The sequence below is a fragment of the Ammospiza nelsoni genome, chromosome 7, assembly GCF_027579445.1.
Source record: "Ammospiza nelsoni isolate bAmmNel1 chromosome 7, bAmmNel1.pri, whole genome shotgun sequence".
In the NCBI taxonomy this organism is placed as follows: Eukaryota; Metazoa; Chordata; class Aves; order Passeriformes; family Passerellidae; genus Ammospiza; species Ammospiza nelsoni.
In genome coordinates, this window is record NC_080639.1 from 29,649,111 (window position 1) to 29,664,697 (window position 15,587).

The 15,587-nt window shown below is 43.7% G+C and overlaps 1 protein-coding gene across 2 annotated transcripts in view; it reads right to left on the reverse strand.

Annotated features, from left to right (window-relative positions):
* Nucleotides 1-922: 922 nt before the first annotated feature.
* The window catches only part of MYLK (myosin light chain kinase), a 195,367-nt gene continuing 180,702 nt past the window's right edge, over nucleotides 923-15,587 (reverse strand). The window contains exons 28-32 of one of the 2 annotated variants that reach the window (XM_059475797.1): nucleotides 8,261-8,413; nucleotides 7,168-7,291; nucleotides 5,852-5,981; nucleotides 4,860-4,976; nucleotides 923-3,048 (exon numbers count right to left, since the gene is read on the reverse strand). In XM_059475797.1, coding sequence (XP_059331780.1) covers nucleotides 2,795-3,048; nucleotides 4,860-4,976; nucleotides 5,852-5,981; nucleotides 7,168-7,291; nucleotides 8,261-8,413 — 778 coding nt within the window. In that variant the 3' untranslated portion in view covers nucleotides 923-2,794. Of the gene's footprint in view, nucleotides 3,049-4,859; nucleotides 4,977-5,851; nucleotides 5,982-6,205; nucleotides 6,323-7,167; nucleotides 7,292-8,260; nucleotides 8,414-15,587 lie in introns of those variants that run through there. The other variant, XM_059475798.1, reaches the window with a different exon arrangement.

The window sequence follows — 15,587 nt, forward strand, 5'->3', positions numbered from 1 at the left end:
GATGTTAATAGGAAGCTAGAGGGAGATGGTAAACCCCTTGGAATATCCTTGGGGCAAATGAAAAATAGGCAGGTTATAACCTGTGGAACACAAAAGGAGTAGTGAAGGAGGAGAGGGAAGGGAAGATCTGTGCAGGAACAGCAATTCTGAGTCTGTGGGCTTTGATACCCAGTGCACCCACAGACCTTGCTGTGCCCACAGGGCAGCCCAGCAGAGCCAGGGCTTTTCCTGTTTCAGGCAGGTGCCTCCCTGCACTAGGACACCAGCAGTCACTGAACACAGCCAGGTACAGTCACTGAACAAAGCCAGTACAGTCACGAGACAGTGGGGCACACCTACTGAGATGGCTCTTGGAAGGGCTGAGGATTTGCTCAAGAAGCATGTTGCTACAAGCAGGGTGTTTGCACAATCTTTGCTTTAAGGAGAGTCTGCGTGGTCCTGCACGGCCTGTGGTGATGTGGGCTGCGTGACAGCAGAAGTCTGAATAAAGGCAGCACAAGCAGATTTGTGCTAATCTCTTTTAGAGTTTTTAGAAACATTGGTGTAAGTCAGTATCTACATTGAGTCTTCCCTGATTTTTTTCTCTCTTCCTCCCACAGTCTTCCAGAACTCTATGTTTCCCCACCATATGGGAGTTCCCAACTGTGAAACAAGCCCAGAGCCACCCTGGTGCCCCATCCACATTCCCATGGAGGCCTGTGGTGACACTGGGGACGCGGCAGAGCACGAGGCCACGAGTGCCAGCCCCGGGCTGCAGCTGGTGGCACTGGGGCAGAGCAGCCTCCACTCAGCACCAGCCAGGGCAGGAGAAGGGCAGCAGCACCACAGACATCAGGGAGGCTCTATTGTGGCCACCTGAGGGGCAGGAGGAGAGGCCTGGCCAAGGTGGACGCGGTGACGCTGCAATAGAGCATACGAGGAGTGTGCTTTGTGGTAGTATTTATTTAGGAACCGTGAGTAACTACAGCCGTAGCGGTCTCATCTTTGCAATTCTGATGGTTTAACAAACAGGGAGAACATTAGCATATTTTTATTAAGGTATAAAATACACCCCGTTGCCTAAAACATTAAAAAAAAAAAAAAGTGAGGAAAGCTCTGTATGCTCTAAATCAGATTCAAAACCTTTCTGTATAAGGAGTTGTGGCAATACTGTGTTTAGTATAACAAGAGGTTTTTATCAATTGAAAAGAAAGGCATGCTGGCAATCTGAACTTAGCAACAAAGAGTAAAGCAGTTACAAACCGTTGTGTCACCCACATTAGTTGAGCTTTGAATGCAGAAGAGCAAATCATATGAAACATACACAACTAGGTAATATCAAACAACCTAAGGTTGGTAATGTACACACCTGTATTAAAGTACACTGACTACTTAATGGTGAGGATTTAAGGTAATGTCTTTTTTTTTTTTGAAGAGGTAACCTTTGAAATGCAAATGGTTGCACTTTGCACACAAAAAGTGGAAAAGAAAAAGAATCACTTTTGGAATGATACATAGGTATAAGACACACTGGTTTTGGATTATGCATAATCACCTTGCAGCCTCTGATATTACCTCTGAACAACAAAAAAAAAAAATTAAAAAGTGCCAATACTGTGAAAGGAAAGCAAAGTTACTAAGTCTGAGTGCGTTAACCATTTCTGAGAAAAAAATGGGGTTTGGATTTTTTTTGTTTTTTCTGCGTTTTTAAAAAACGCAACAGCCTTACTGGTGCAGGTTCAAGACAAAAACAAGACAGTCAAGCTCATAAGGTAGAAATAGGTCCTATATAGGTTAAGATTCTTTGGAAATTGCTAAGAATAGAGGAGTTTGTAATCCAGGCTACTATCTTTTTGGCTACTCAAAAAATCTGTGGGAGTTTCCAGCTTATCATCAGTTGAAATCTGTTTTGCAATTGCCAAATAAATGCAAGTAAAACTTTAACTAACCTGGAATTCCATTCACAGACATGCACAGAGAAATCACCGATTGTGCAATAACCTGTTTTTTCACAGCAGCATATATATGAATCGTAAGTCTTTATCAGACTGACCAGAAACACAGAAAATATTCTCAGTCTTTGTGTTTTCAGTCTGTTTCTTAAGTAGGCAGCTGCAACTGCACTGAAGTGACAGGCTCCATAAGGGAAAGATGACAAAGTGGGATCAGCTGGCTAAAAGCAAGATCAGGAGTATCTCAGGAAGCCACCTGGATGTTTAATGCTTGCCAGAAATACAAGGGCACTAACAGCTCACTGTCAGAGGCAGTGAAAATGTTTGAAGTTTGGTCTGTGAGACTCTGCTTAAAGGAAACAAGAAATGAACCATGCCAACATACAAATTGCAATGCTGGCTGTGTCAAACCTTCCCTTAGAGAAGATGCAGCTCAGCCTATTCCTCAGCACTGGAGAGATTCACTGCATGTCTGGCCAACAATTCCTTTAAAGTAGATCTTGAGGAGCCAACTTAGCTGCGGTTTTGGCTGAGAAAAGTGATGGCAAAGAGCAATGAGCTCAGTAAATAGACTATTTTTCTTTAAGATGTTCAGAATATAACTTAGTTTCCATACATGTGATTTTAAAAGTAGCTTGGGCAACTTAGTTGATGGCTTGCTTAAAGTCAATCCAATCATGCTAGCAACTTAAAAAGCCTGCTGGTTGGAAATAATGCCCATACATAAAGCTAACAGGTATCAACTGATCATGCTGAAAAAACAACCCCCCAAAGACCTACGTTTCACACAAGGTGCTTTTGATAACTTGGTTTTCTGAGCCTTATAAGGAGAGTCTTTAAATATATTTTATTTTAGCCTTGTTTCATTCTTCCTCCTCTTCACCTTCTTCTCCTTCTCCCTCTCCTTCTGCCATTGTTTCCACAAGGAGCTCTGCGGTGCACGTGGCTTCCCCAAGGCTGTTAACAGCTTTGCAGGTGTATTTGGCATCATCGTCCCCACACACTTCAGAAATAGTCAAAGAACAGTTCCCTTCCTCGTCGTAATCTATCTGGAAGTGACGGGACTCCTTGACAGGCTGATCGTCCTTGAACCACATCACCTCAGGGTCGGGATAGCCTGCGAGAGCAGAGAGAGAACAGCACTGCAATGAACGAGCATTAACTCAGCACTAATTACCTCGCGCTCTAATTCCCGTGTGGGGACGTGCCTATGTGTTGATAGACAAATATTTCATTGACTTCTATGGAAAATAAATGTAGATGATGTGAGGCTTTTTTACTTCACATTTACCTGAAACTGTTTTTTACAAATAGCAAAAACTTCTCGTGAGCACTGCGGTACTCGCTGGATTCCTCCTTCCAGTCCCTGAGCAGTGCTTGCAGACAGTGTTTTGTGTGCTGTAGCCATCAGCCAGCAGGGAACTCCTGACAGTGCATCTGAGGCTCACGTTACACTGCAGCTTCTCCGGAGACAACAGCTCCCAGCACCGAGATTTATAATTTCAAGGGTAAACTGGTTTGGGTTTACAATTTAATACCTTTCTCATGTTGCTTTGCTATGCTTATTCTGAATCTTCCTCTTCTTAATCTGCTCCTTAAAATCCAGCCTGTCTTGAACATTGCACTCCCTTTCTCTGTATTTGTTAGGGTAAGTGAGGAAGTCTAAGAAAAGCATTTTGATTGTGCATCTCAAGAGGAGTTTCAGAGCCCTTTGTGAAGCAAATGGCTCTGCTAAGCCTCGGAGCAGGCTGTACAACGCCTGCTGCAGAACAATCCCTTATACAGTACTCTTGGCTGCTGTAACAAATTGAAGGTTTGTGATCTCAGCCAAGTTCTGGACTGGGAGGGGAGGATAAGTCCCAGGGGAGAATAACTCCCCACTGAGCAGAAATAAAGTGCAGGAATCCCTAAAGCAGAGTGAACATTGCAGCAATACACTGCAAAGTTTGGAACATCAGCCGTGGTACATCCATCTGTTTTATTCCACGTAGTACTTGTGCACGTACCCCCCACAGTGAGCACCCATCAGCAATAATAATCCATCCTCACATCTCCACTGTGAGATAGGAAACCCAGGCAGGGAAAGATTGAGAGCAGAGGAGCAAGCAGAAAGTCGATGAGGCAGTTTCTGATTTCCTCATTTTAAGATTATAAATTTACTTGCACGCATGCAGGATGGTACTGACCCCACCCATTTTGTTTTCACAGCTCTTCTTTCTGAATTTCTAGTTTCTGTTCACAGCTGAGACACACAAGGTTCAATCTCATTGCAGAAGTGCCAGTGCTCTTGGCCTTCAGACTCTTGGGCTGATCATGCTCACACTCCTTATGTGTCTTCTCATTATACTTTGCATATTCCAGTCTGAGGTTTCTTTCCTGAACTCATAAGTTAGAAACCCCCAAGCAACAGAACAGTATTTTCTAGATGTGATTTATGTGACCAGCACAAGAATACTATCTTTACTTCTTATGCATATGCAGTTAGGGACTTTTTTGCCTTTAATGAAATGTATGTATGGCTTAAAGTTATCTTGAGGTGACCTGATCTGGTCTGTCCTTTCAGACAACTGACCTCCTACTAATTCTTGGTGTCTGGCTGGCACTCTCTAAGAGTATACTATTGGAATTTATGCTTCTACTTTGCATCTTGCTCTTACTGTTCCCTCAAAAATCAAATTATAGTTCTCACTTGCTATTCTTAATTAGTGATTCACACGTGGACTCCTGGAGACTTCTGTTCTAAGGCAAGTACAGAACAAGCTCCAAATAATTTCTGTTATTGCAACACATTTGTGCGGATACTGGTAAAGTGAAATGGCACCAACTCAACAATAATACAGAAGTAAAAATTGAAAAAGTAAAACAATTACCCAGTGCAGAAAGTTGACAAGGAAGAAGAGAAAGAAATAGACATGCTTATTCAAATACCTTCAATTTTGCAGTCAAATCTAGCAGCACTTCCTTCCACAACTTCCAAGTCAAGGATTTTTTTAGTAAAATATGGCTTTACATGGGGCCTGTCTTCAGCTTCTTCGAGGAAAGCATCTGGAGGAGAGCAAAGAGGTAGTGAACAATATTACAGGGCATATTCTCAAAAGATGTATTTTAGTTTTTAATTACCAGATGGTAATGAAAGCACCTTTTATTTCACTTAATTCTGTCAGACTAACGGGACAGCAAGGACGTTGGCTGCTTAGCTTTGTGCCAATCTTTTGCAGCTGGAAAAGGATTCAGGCCATAAATAGAAAAAAAAAGGATGTTCAAGGCCAATGCTGCAAATCCTCAGTATTTTTCCCTTGAATTTGTTTCTAACCAAAGCTGGACTTTTGCTAGGCAGAGGGATAAACGAGCCCCACTTGTATCAGGCCCACGGTCTATGTGGATTTGTCAAAATTGCTTGATTTTTATCAGTGTCAAACATTTGCACTGCTGAACTGTAACATCTGACTGTTACACACCACTAATTCACATTTCATCTGGGGACCTATGGGAGTAACATAGACATTTCCTTAAATGCCCTGTCTGAGGAGCATGGTTAGGGCAGGGTGTGTGCCATGGTTACAGCAAGTGTTAATACTTCATTGCTTGCTTGCATGAGAAGGCAATACATCACTGTCATCTTTGTATAAACATGCATTCCCAAACCCAGAGAAAGTGCAGCTGACAAACCTGCCTTAATTCTTTGGCTTTAAAAAGAAAAGGGTTTACTGCCTGGGCTTATACTGTGACATTTAGACTAGCAGGACAATATAAGGACAGTGAATTTTTGACAGATTTCTTTAAAAAATAGGAAGATAAAAAAAGAGAGAGAGAGAGAGCACAGTAATATCCAATTCAATTGGTCTCTAGCAATTTGCTAAAGGTTTTAGTAGGATTGATTCAGAGACAGGTGAAAATATGGGACAGAAAAAAATCCTTACCTTCATTGTCTGCTTTGTCAGCATTTATAGGGCTTGTAGGTGAGCTCCCAGAGGCCTTCCTCCCACTCATACCAGAAATCATTGCCATGGATGACAGTCTTCCTATTGCTCTGACAGCATGGCCTGTTTTCTAAGACATAACAGAAAAGGCTTCTGATCAATCCAGTCCAACAGGCATGTGATTTTCTGCAACAATCGTGCTTCGGACAAATTATCTGGGATCTCTGCAAACCTCACTGGAATTGGTGGACAAACTGCTTATATATAGCTCAGTTGTTCTAGGAGAGACAGAGCAGGCTGGACTGAATTACCAAATTTAGTTGCAGATATAAACTTCCCCTGATGAACTCATACCTAAATGAATGTCTCTGTTAGCTGAGGATAAAAAGCACTGTGCGAGAGGAGGGCCAGCAGAGAAGCCCTGTCCTGTGTAACTGGGACTGAACTCTGGTGGGGAACGCCTCCCTCCACTGCCTGCTGGGCTGGGCTGGGCTGAATTTCATCCAGCATGGATAACGAGCTGATAGAAAATGAATGAGAAAGCACCATCTGCATGATGGGAGCAGACTTCTGACAGGACCCAGGATCAACCACCAGGCTACTAAAATATGCTCAAACTATGAGGGCAGTAGTTTGAGCATATTTTATTTAATACAGACACTTGTATTGCATGAGCTTCGAGAAAGGAGTAGAATGTAAGAGGGAGTATAAGGTAGACCTACACAAGTTAGTATTTCATAGGCTACTCAAAAGGCCCCAGGATTTCACACAGCAATTCCTGTAGCTATCAGTGTGGCACAGATGGACCTGCTACTCAGTTCCAGCATTAGGAAAAAAGAAGATAGGGAGACTGAATATGTTACAGAAAACCAGTCTGATTGAATGCATGGGAAGCTAGGGAGGTTCCAACAAGACAGAACTCTAGCCTTAGTAGAATTAAACTGCCATAAATTAAGGTACCTTTAGGAAGGCCAGGCAGGCAAGTTTTACCTGTACTGTTCAGGTTTGTTAGGAATTACACAATCCTCCAGCTCTCAGTGGCATGGGAAGAGAGAGAGAAACCCAGAAGAGTAGCAAAAACTATACTTGAGCTCCTGCCTTTCAGCAGCCTGAAATGGGATCATCCTGTGTAATCCATGTGCAGCTGTGCACCCTCCTCCTGCCCAGCTGCAGGAACCAGACCTGCTGTCCTGCATTCCCACCCTGGCCACGCTGCAGCTTCCACAGCAGCAGGAACCCCCTGTGTGATGTGTTCCCCAGAATCATAAACATTAAAAATTAGGATATCCAGCCCAATTCCATGTCCTCTTCATTACCTGCCATTTTCTTCTGGCCATATATTTCTTCATCCTATCTTTGGAAAGTTTCTTGGCTTCCATGTTTTTGGTGTCTTTTTGCAGCCAGGGATGCTGAAGACATTGAGTACAATTTAAGCGACTCCTGTTTTTGTATAAAAAGACCAGTCAGTGTTGTCAATAACGAGAGAGGAACCTACCTACGGTAACATTTTTTTTTCTCTTTTCTGGAAGCTGATTTTTGTGTTTCCTAAATTTAGCAACAAAGATCACATGGTTTTGCTTTCCCCGCCATTCTAACTTCTTAAACTCACTTTCACAATTTCTGTAGATCTTTTTGAGAGAAAATTTTGTATTTTTAAGTGTTAATAAAACATTATAAAACAAAGCAGGAAAAGCCATTTGTTTTAGGCAAGGAACATATACAGCAGAGCCACAATGGCAGTGATTCAGCTGCTTCATGCTGCCAGAACCCTGTCCCAGATCTCCTTTCCTTCATCTACAGAGATTTCCCCATCCCAGCACTTAAGAGTCTCCTGAACATCTCACAGAACAGAAATGTCCAAATCTCTTGCCACCTATTCTTCACTTTGCTCAGGGTGCACATGTAAATAACCCTCTGTTCTCCATCCATCCACTTGCAAACTCATTGGAAGAAGTATGTTTCCTTTCATTGACTCATTCTGCAAACAGAGTTTCCAACTCTGATTTTTTTTTTCTTGCCCAATTACTACATTTATAGGGAAGCTGCCTACTCAGAGGTACCACACTTAAAAGCGACACAAGGCAGAACTGCAACCCATTCAGACAAGACAGAACGTGTCACGTGTCACGCAGGAATGTGTGTCACGAAAGAGAGGGGGTCAGAGTGGCCACACAAAAGCCCCGAGTGCACCTCGCCCGAGGGGAGGGAAGAGCACAAAGAGCTCCAAAGCTCCATTGAGCCCCTGCACCCTGCGAGTGAAATCCAGAGCTGCACATGGGCACGCACAGCTCCTTATAAAGTATGGCCAGAGGTGCTGCGGCCCTGGGGAGATGCACAGCGGGGAAACACGACAGGCACCTCCGGCTCAATGCAAACACACAAAGTGCAGCAAGTAAATCCAGCCTTTACTTCATGTCTTTCTTCAGTAGATTGCTGATAAAGTCCTTGGCATCGTCAGAGATTTCATCGAAAGCCTCATCATCGAAGTCCCACGTTGCTGAGGTGACATTGGCGAGGGTTTCGTTGTCGTTGTCTCCCATGAAAGGAGAGAGTCCGCTGACCCTGGGGACGGAGCAGACACAGACACAGAACAAACCGCGTCAATTTGCAAATTACCGGAGGAGCGAGCGAGTTTAAATCGCGTGTGACATCTCCTGTGCTCTGCACTTCTTTACTAATAAAAGCTTGCTTTAAAAACTAAGTTAAATTTAAAAGGACTCAAAACTAACTACAGATAGTCCTATGGGAAGGACAGAAAGGTACATTTTTCTTGTTTCCTTCTCTTTTCCCAAGACATTTTTGAAGAGAATTAGAAATGGGTGAAATTGGAGAAAAGTAGTTTAGTAAATGACTTGTCTAGTTCTGCGTAACTAAGACTAGATTTTTCACACCAAATTCGGTGGAATATCTTTTTTTGCCCCCTGACATTTCCTCAGAATCACGGAATTGTTAGGGTTGGAAGGGATTAGAGATCATCTAATTTCAGGGTGATTTTGCTGCATTTACTGTCAAACCAAGGGGGTTTTTGTACATTTTATTTCATTCACTCCTGCAAAAAGACCCCAAGAAGAAAGATGCATAATGAAATAATGAAATCCACAAGGCTATTTTGTAAACAAACCCACCCTGACTTATACAAACAGATAAAGCAATGCTGCATCACTGCAGGCTGTGGAGTTATGCAGATGCATGCACAAGCAATTTGGTCTTTATGTTCTCCATCAGTCATGATGATGTGTGAAATGGAAATAATGCTCTCCTATAACCTAAGTTGAGCTTCCAAGGCTTTTTATACAATATAACTGATAAATTGCCAGTGAAAGGCAATTACAGAACATCATGGTGTCATTTTTGCAGTCTCTTTTTTCAGTCGAGCATTACCCTTTATTACACTGTGCATCTGGATATTTTTGATGCCTGTACATATCCCACTTTCAGTAAAAACTTAAAGGTGAAAGGTTGCTTATTCCCTAGAACTACAAGTTATTCACTTTTCCAGGTCCTCCTGGCATGTAATTTGCAGAATAACCTATTCTTCATGAATTTTTACAGACTTTATTTGATTTCTCTGCACAATTGTGTTAACCAGTACTACTCCATTCTTTTAAATATAGAAAAATAAGTGTAACTTATTAGGGTTTTGAAAACACTACATGGAAATAATACTATATGAATATCATGGTGCCAGAGAATATTACAGAACAGACTGCTTAAAAAAGATTGGGGTCAAATAAAGTGAGATTAATAATGGAATGATCTCCTTCAAAGTTATTTTGCTTCTTTTTAGGCTCTTATTACATTCAACATCTGATTTGTTCCCAAGCATTTTATTTTATAAGCAAAGCAGAAACGCACACTCTTTGAAGTCTCACACAGAGCAGACACTAAATCTTTTACCATTTCTGGAAGTTGTGTGCAGTACAGCAGACTCTAGAATCTTATGTGTGTACTTCAGAAGCTTCTTAGTAATAATACATGAGCTGAAGATAAAAGGTTTGTTTATTCTCAGGCAGAACAAGGTAAATCAGAACTGAATGTATTTGCTGTCTTACTTTCCATTATATGTGGTGCACTCGAATGCAGCAGTGAATCCTGACTTTGTAAATGGGTAATGTGGCATAAACCCATGTATGAAGATATAACAGGCACAGGTTACCAAAAGCTGAAAGATGAACGTACCAGAAATGCCTCCACAAAGCCTTTTTACAGGACTGTTCCCCGTGTTTGATGCTTGCTTTACAGGAGGAGAAGGTTTGTGCCTGGCAGGAGAGCACTGCAGAGCTGGCACAGCTGCGGGCAGCGCGGGCTCTGCTCTGCCCGCACCCCCTGCAGCCCTCACGGGAATCTCTGTCCCGGAGTCACAGAGCATTCCTGCAGGGCCTTAAACCCACCTCCTCTCCAACATCTGAACTTTTGTCAGTTATGACAATGTCAGTCTTCTCCATCGTGTTTTAACTAGTGATAAATCTCTACAGACCACAGTTCTGATTTTGGGTTCCACACATTGCTGGTTTGTCTCGTTTTTACCTTGTGGTAAGAACAACAGTCTCAGCCAAGCCAGCAGCTCACACAATGACAGGTCTGTGAAGTATTCCTTTAGCTCATTGTCAAAAGAGGGGATGTACATTTTCTCTTCATCCAGTTAAGCTCCGTGCCCACACTTGGGCCGGAGCAATAAAAATCACATTTCCCTTCAACACTTGATTGAAGAATGCCAGAGGTGACCTCTGCACAGTATTACCACAAATAGTGCTGTGCAGCTCTTGCACCACATTGGACAAGATTTTGGGCTATTTCCAGAGGTTAAAGCTGCAGTAGTGAGAGAACTTGTGCATACTAAAAAATCTGCTTTAGGTACAGGGGCATTGCTTCATGTAGAAACACCACTGCTCTGTGGGGCTGTAAGAGGCAGCACTTGTGCTGCATGTCCCACACAGCTTTTGAAGGGTGAGGATGAATTAAGGGTGAGAAGATTTGAGAAGGAAAAAAATTCTTTGGTTGTTGTTTTTGTTTTTGTGTATTTTTAAAAAATATTTTAGAACTGTACTACAGAATTATCTGATAAAATTTTAAATGCTTTGGTAGGATTGCTCTATCCCTTGCATTTGTTAAATTACCAGGTGGATCTCTCTCAGTTAAGCCTCCACTCACTTTGTCATTTCTGAACACCAGTATAACAGTGCCCATTCAAACATTTCAATGAACCTATTTTCATATTTCAATGAACCTATTTTCATATTTCTGAATGTGCTGTTGCAGATTTACAAAGCTAAAATAATTTTCTCTCTCTACTACAGTTTTGCACTGTGAATCAGTTGCTTGTTGTGGAAATACTTCTAAGGAAAACTAGATCCTTGTCTAGTCAGAAAACAAAATCCAGGAACTACTGTAGATTATAGCCAGCAATTTTTATCTCTAGCACAGATTTCACTGACCGAAGTCTTGGCTGTTCATTTCTTAATAGCCATTTAAAGTAATAATGGTCCAGCAACTCTTTTGACAGATAATGGAAACAATTTCTTTTTGGAATGCTGAAGTGATAAAGATGAGCTACTGCTCCAGAAAATTAACTCTGAGCTTACACTGTGAAGCAGCAGGCTGTTTACTGAAAACATTTTTCCAGTTACTTTACCAGGCATCTTCCTGGCATGTTAAGAACCATTTGTTTAGAAAGTCTTTCACAGTTTCCACTTCTAAATAAAGAAGAAATATATTTTATCCTCTAGGAGTTCCTTAACATTTATTGGTCTGTTCTAACAAAGCTCTGAGTGCAGGCTTAGAAATGTTACGATGAAAAGGGTCCAATGTGGATGCAGATTTCATTGCTTCTGTAACAAACACCATGGCATTTCAACTCGAAATCTTTGCATTAAGACTCCCACTAATCCAGGGAAGATGGCTTTGCTGCTTGTCTAAAGAGTCAGACTGTGAGCATTCCTCTGCAAGCATTGCTTTCAGCTCCAACTCCCTGGGACTGCTGGCACTTCTGATAAACCTGTGCAGGGCATGTCAAATAAGCCTGGGAGGATGACACCTGCACCCTGGAGATCATGCAGAGAATTAATTCTTTTTCAAGTGAACTACAGCAAACAAATAGTCTGAGGATATTTTGTCAGGGACTGATCCATGGGACACTTAGCCCACTCTGGTCCTCCCTGGAAGAGGAGGTCCTCCCTAAGTCCATGTAAAGGAAGACAGCTCATGGCTGAAGCCAGGGTGTTATTGCTGTTCTCCTCCTTGTTTTACATGCCCAGTGGATTAATGAGGAACCACAGTTTGCCAGTGCCACTGAACAAAATAAAACATTTTCTTTTGAGCGGTACAGTCTGACATTAAAGCCTTCCTAACTTGGTTTAAGGAAAGAACAAGGAGTGCTCTCCCATCTTTAATATAAAGAGGTGTAAATTTTTAACATGATATAGAGCTGAGTATAAGCCTTGCTTTATCCAGGTTCCAAGCCAGCACACCCAAAAGATGAACGATGCTGAAAGATCTTTCAACCAACCCAAACTGCCAAACAAGGGAGGGGGAAGAGCAGTGATGAACGACACAATGGATAAAAGGGAAAGAGAATGTTTGAAGAATCGGGGTGTGTGCTGTTAGGAAGGTGCTGAAGGGAAAGAGTATGCAGCAAGATCAAATGTGATATTAAAACACAGCCTAAGATAAAGTATATTAAAAATATTAATTGACAGAAATCCACTATGCTGAAAAGATAAACACAGCCTGGCACTGATAAAGCAATGTGTTCCTCATTGGAACACAAGCAGGGGTTTGAATCAGCCACAGACAATTCCTCCCTGAAACTACTTGGATCCTTTGGTGCCAGAAGGAAAAGGGCAACCCCCACATTCAATGTACACCCATGCAGTGCTGAAACCTTAGACTGAAAATTGTTTTGAAACAAAAACTAGAAATTGTTTCAGATTACTAAATATTCAGAACAATGACTATCCAAATTGATCATCAGAAAAAAACTAGAAATAGAAAAAAACATGTAAATTCAGCAATGCCCAGAAGAAAAAAGGGAACAAAAAGAGCTGGAAAGAATTCAGGAGGTTTAACCTTCATTAGATACAGATTATTGTAAATGCAGAAAGAAACATTGAAATAGACATAAATGGAGATGATATACACAAGCTATAATATTTGTGGCCTGTTATTTCAAAGGCAATAGATCAACTTAAGTATGTGGAACAGCACTGTGATGCAGAACAGGACAGAGTACAAGATAAAAGTGGAAGATAAAAACATGAGGTAGAGAATACAAACGGAAATTTAAGGAAGAACAAAGACAGATGAAGAGACAGGACTGAATAAGTTATCCAGGAAGATAAAAAGGATTTAATATGTAGTTTAGAAATGTGGAAAGGGAACCTATGAACTGTAGGATGGAATTAAATCAGTCTTGCCATAAGGAAGACAGATGCAGTATCCCAGCAGGGAGTGCAGTATCTGTACTTACATCTGCAAAGCAGAGGGCTGGGGGGAGGTTTTGCCGCAGGGTCTTGGAGGAGTGCTGTCACCCTGCTTCCTACTTAAGATTACAACCCAACCATTTATTCCACTGCAGGGAAGACCCTTCACTCACAGAGATCACGTTAGCAGCTCTCTGCTAAAGCCAGTTTGTATTCATTGTTGTGCAGCACATCATGGAAACACAGTCACTTTTCAGGCAGGTGTTATGTCAAGTGATGCTGTGTGTGCTCCCTGCTGTTCCCTTGGGACAGAGGGTGGGCACAGCAGCTCTGGGCCATCAGCTGCCTCTAGCAGAGCTGCCCTTACATCCAGGGCTCTGCTCTGCCTGCATGGGCCCACTCCCACGGCAAGGGGAGAGGGGATGCACATGCCCAGGTGATGGGCACAGTGATGTCTCACTGTGTGAAGTAGACACCAAGTGAGTGTGTCTTGCACTTCAGGCACGAGATTTGGTAGCTCTGAGCTTAAAATCAAAATGGGAAAGCAGAGCTGCAACTAAAGAGAGATGCAGTTCTCGTTGACTTTCATTTACATTCTGTAATGATGATGTGATAGGTCATTTTGGTAATGGCTCATTCTTGTCAGTCTGTGAAAATAGCTGGGCTGTAAGAAAGTTAAGAGATTGGGAATAGTCTGGGGTGGAGAGGTGAAGTCCAAGTGATGACTCATGGGTCTTCCCTAACTTCTATTACTTTATTCTTATGGCAAGAAAGACAAAAGCTGATTATCACTGCTAATCACTACGGTGGCAAAAGCAATGCATCAAAAGAAATATTCTTCATTGTTTTTGGGTAATGTAGATTTCCCCTCATGACGGGTTAAATGATCTTAAATATACCTCACCAAACAAGTTATTTCATAACATATTTCTCAGGGCATATCCAATCAGCCGAATGAGTGTAACGCCACCCAACCCCATCAGCTGAAGGGTGCAGCATCCAAATACCCTGCTTGGCACTGGGAAGAAGCAGACAGGTCTTTGGCAGGACAGGTCACCTTTTCCCCCCGTTCCGTTCGCTTTGTCTCAGGGGATGCCGCTGCTCCCCAGCAGCGCCGCCCTGCAGCGGCAGCCCGGGCTGCATTCCCCGAGCGCTCGGTGCCAGCCCCGGCGGGTGCCTCGCTGCTCTCACCGGGAGCGCACGGGAACCCGCCAGGGGCGCTGATAACAAACACCGAGCGGCCCCGAAGGACGAGCGGCTCCCCGAAATGCGGGCGGGGCCGGGCGGGCTGCAGGCGGCGCTGCAGCACCGAGCGATTCCCGGGGCCCGCACCGAGCGATTCCCGGGGCCCGCACCGAGCGGTTCCCGGTGCCGCCAGCACCGAGCGATTCCCGGGGCCCGCACCGAGCGATTCCCGGGGCCCGCACCGAGCGGTTCCCGGTGCCGCCCGCACCGAGCGATTCCCGGTGTCCGCACCGAGCGGTTCCCGGTGTCCGCACCGAGCGATTCCCGGTGCCCGCACCCAGCGGTTCCCGGTGTCCGCACCGAGCGGTTCCCGGTGCCCGCACCGAGCGGTTCCCGGTGTCCGCACCCAGCGGTTCCCGGTGTCCGCACCCAGCGGTTCCCGGTGTCCGCACCGAGCGGTTCCCGGTGCCCGCACCGAGCGATTCCCGGTGCCGCCCGCCCAGCCCGCTCCCGTCCCGGGGCACGGGCGTTTGACCCCGCGCTGCTGCCTGGGTGGGCTGCCTGACTGCAGCCACGGAACCGTCCAAAGCAGCTTTCCAGATCTAGAGAGAAGTGCTTGGGAGTGAATGGAAAATAGAAGTCCTGTAAATAAACTGGCAGAGCAAAGCGACCTTGAGGCATGGAGTACACTTCGCATCTGAAATTGAAGATAACAGAAATATTCCGAGGCTTTGCTGGGAGCAAGAGAGAGTTGATGTGGTCGCTTTTGCATAGGCCAAGTAAGGAAATTGTGTAGCTTGGTTTGGGAATGAGAAGAGCCGGAACAAGTGCAGGCTCATGAGAGAAGCAGGAGTAGAGAACAACTGAGTAAAAGCGAGGCAAACAACTGTGCATTGCCAGGTCAAGGAGCAGGATACCACTCTTTAATAAAGGAAGAAAGGCATAGAGAGGAGTCTTTTAAAAGAACCAATGCAAAGCAGATTTGCCACTGACTTACTACTGAAGCTGGAACAAGGGAGAAAGAACCATGCTCCAAACAAACCTTCTCTTTTCACTTGTTTATATGGCATTGAATGTGTAAAATCACTGCTGGAAGAAAACCACTTGCTGGCCTAGGCAAGGAGATACTATTT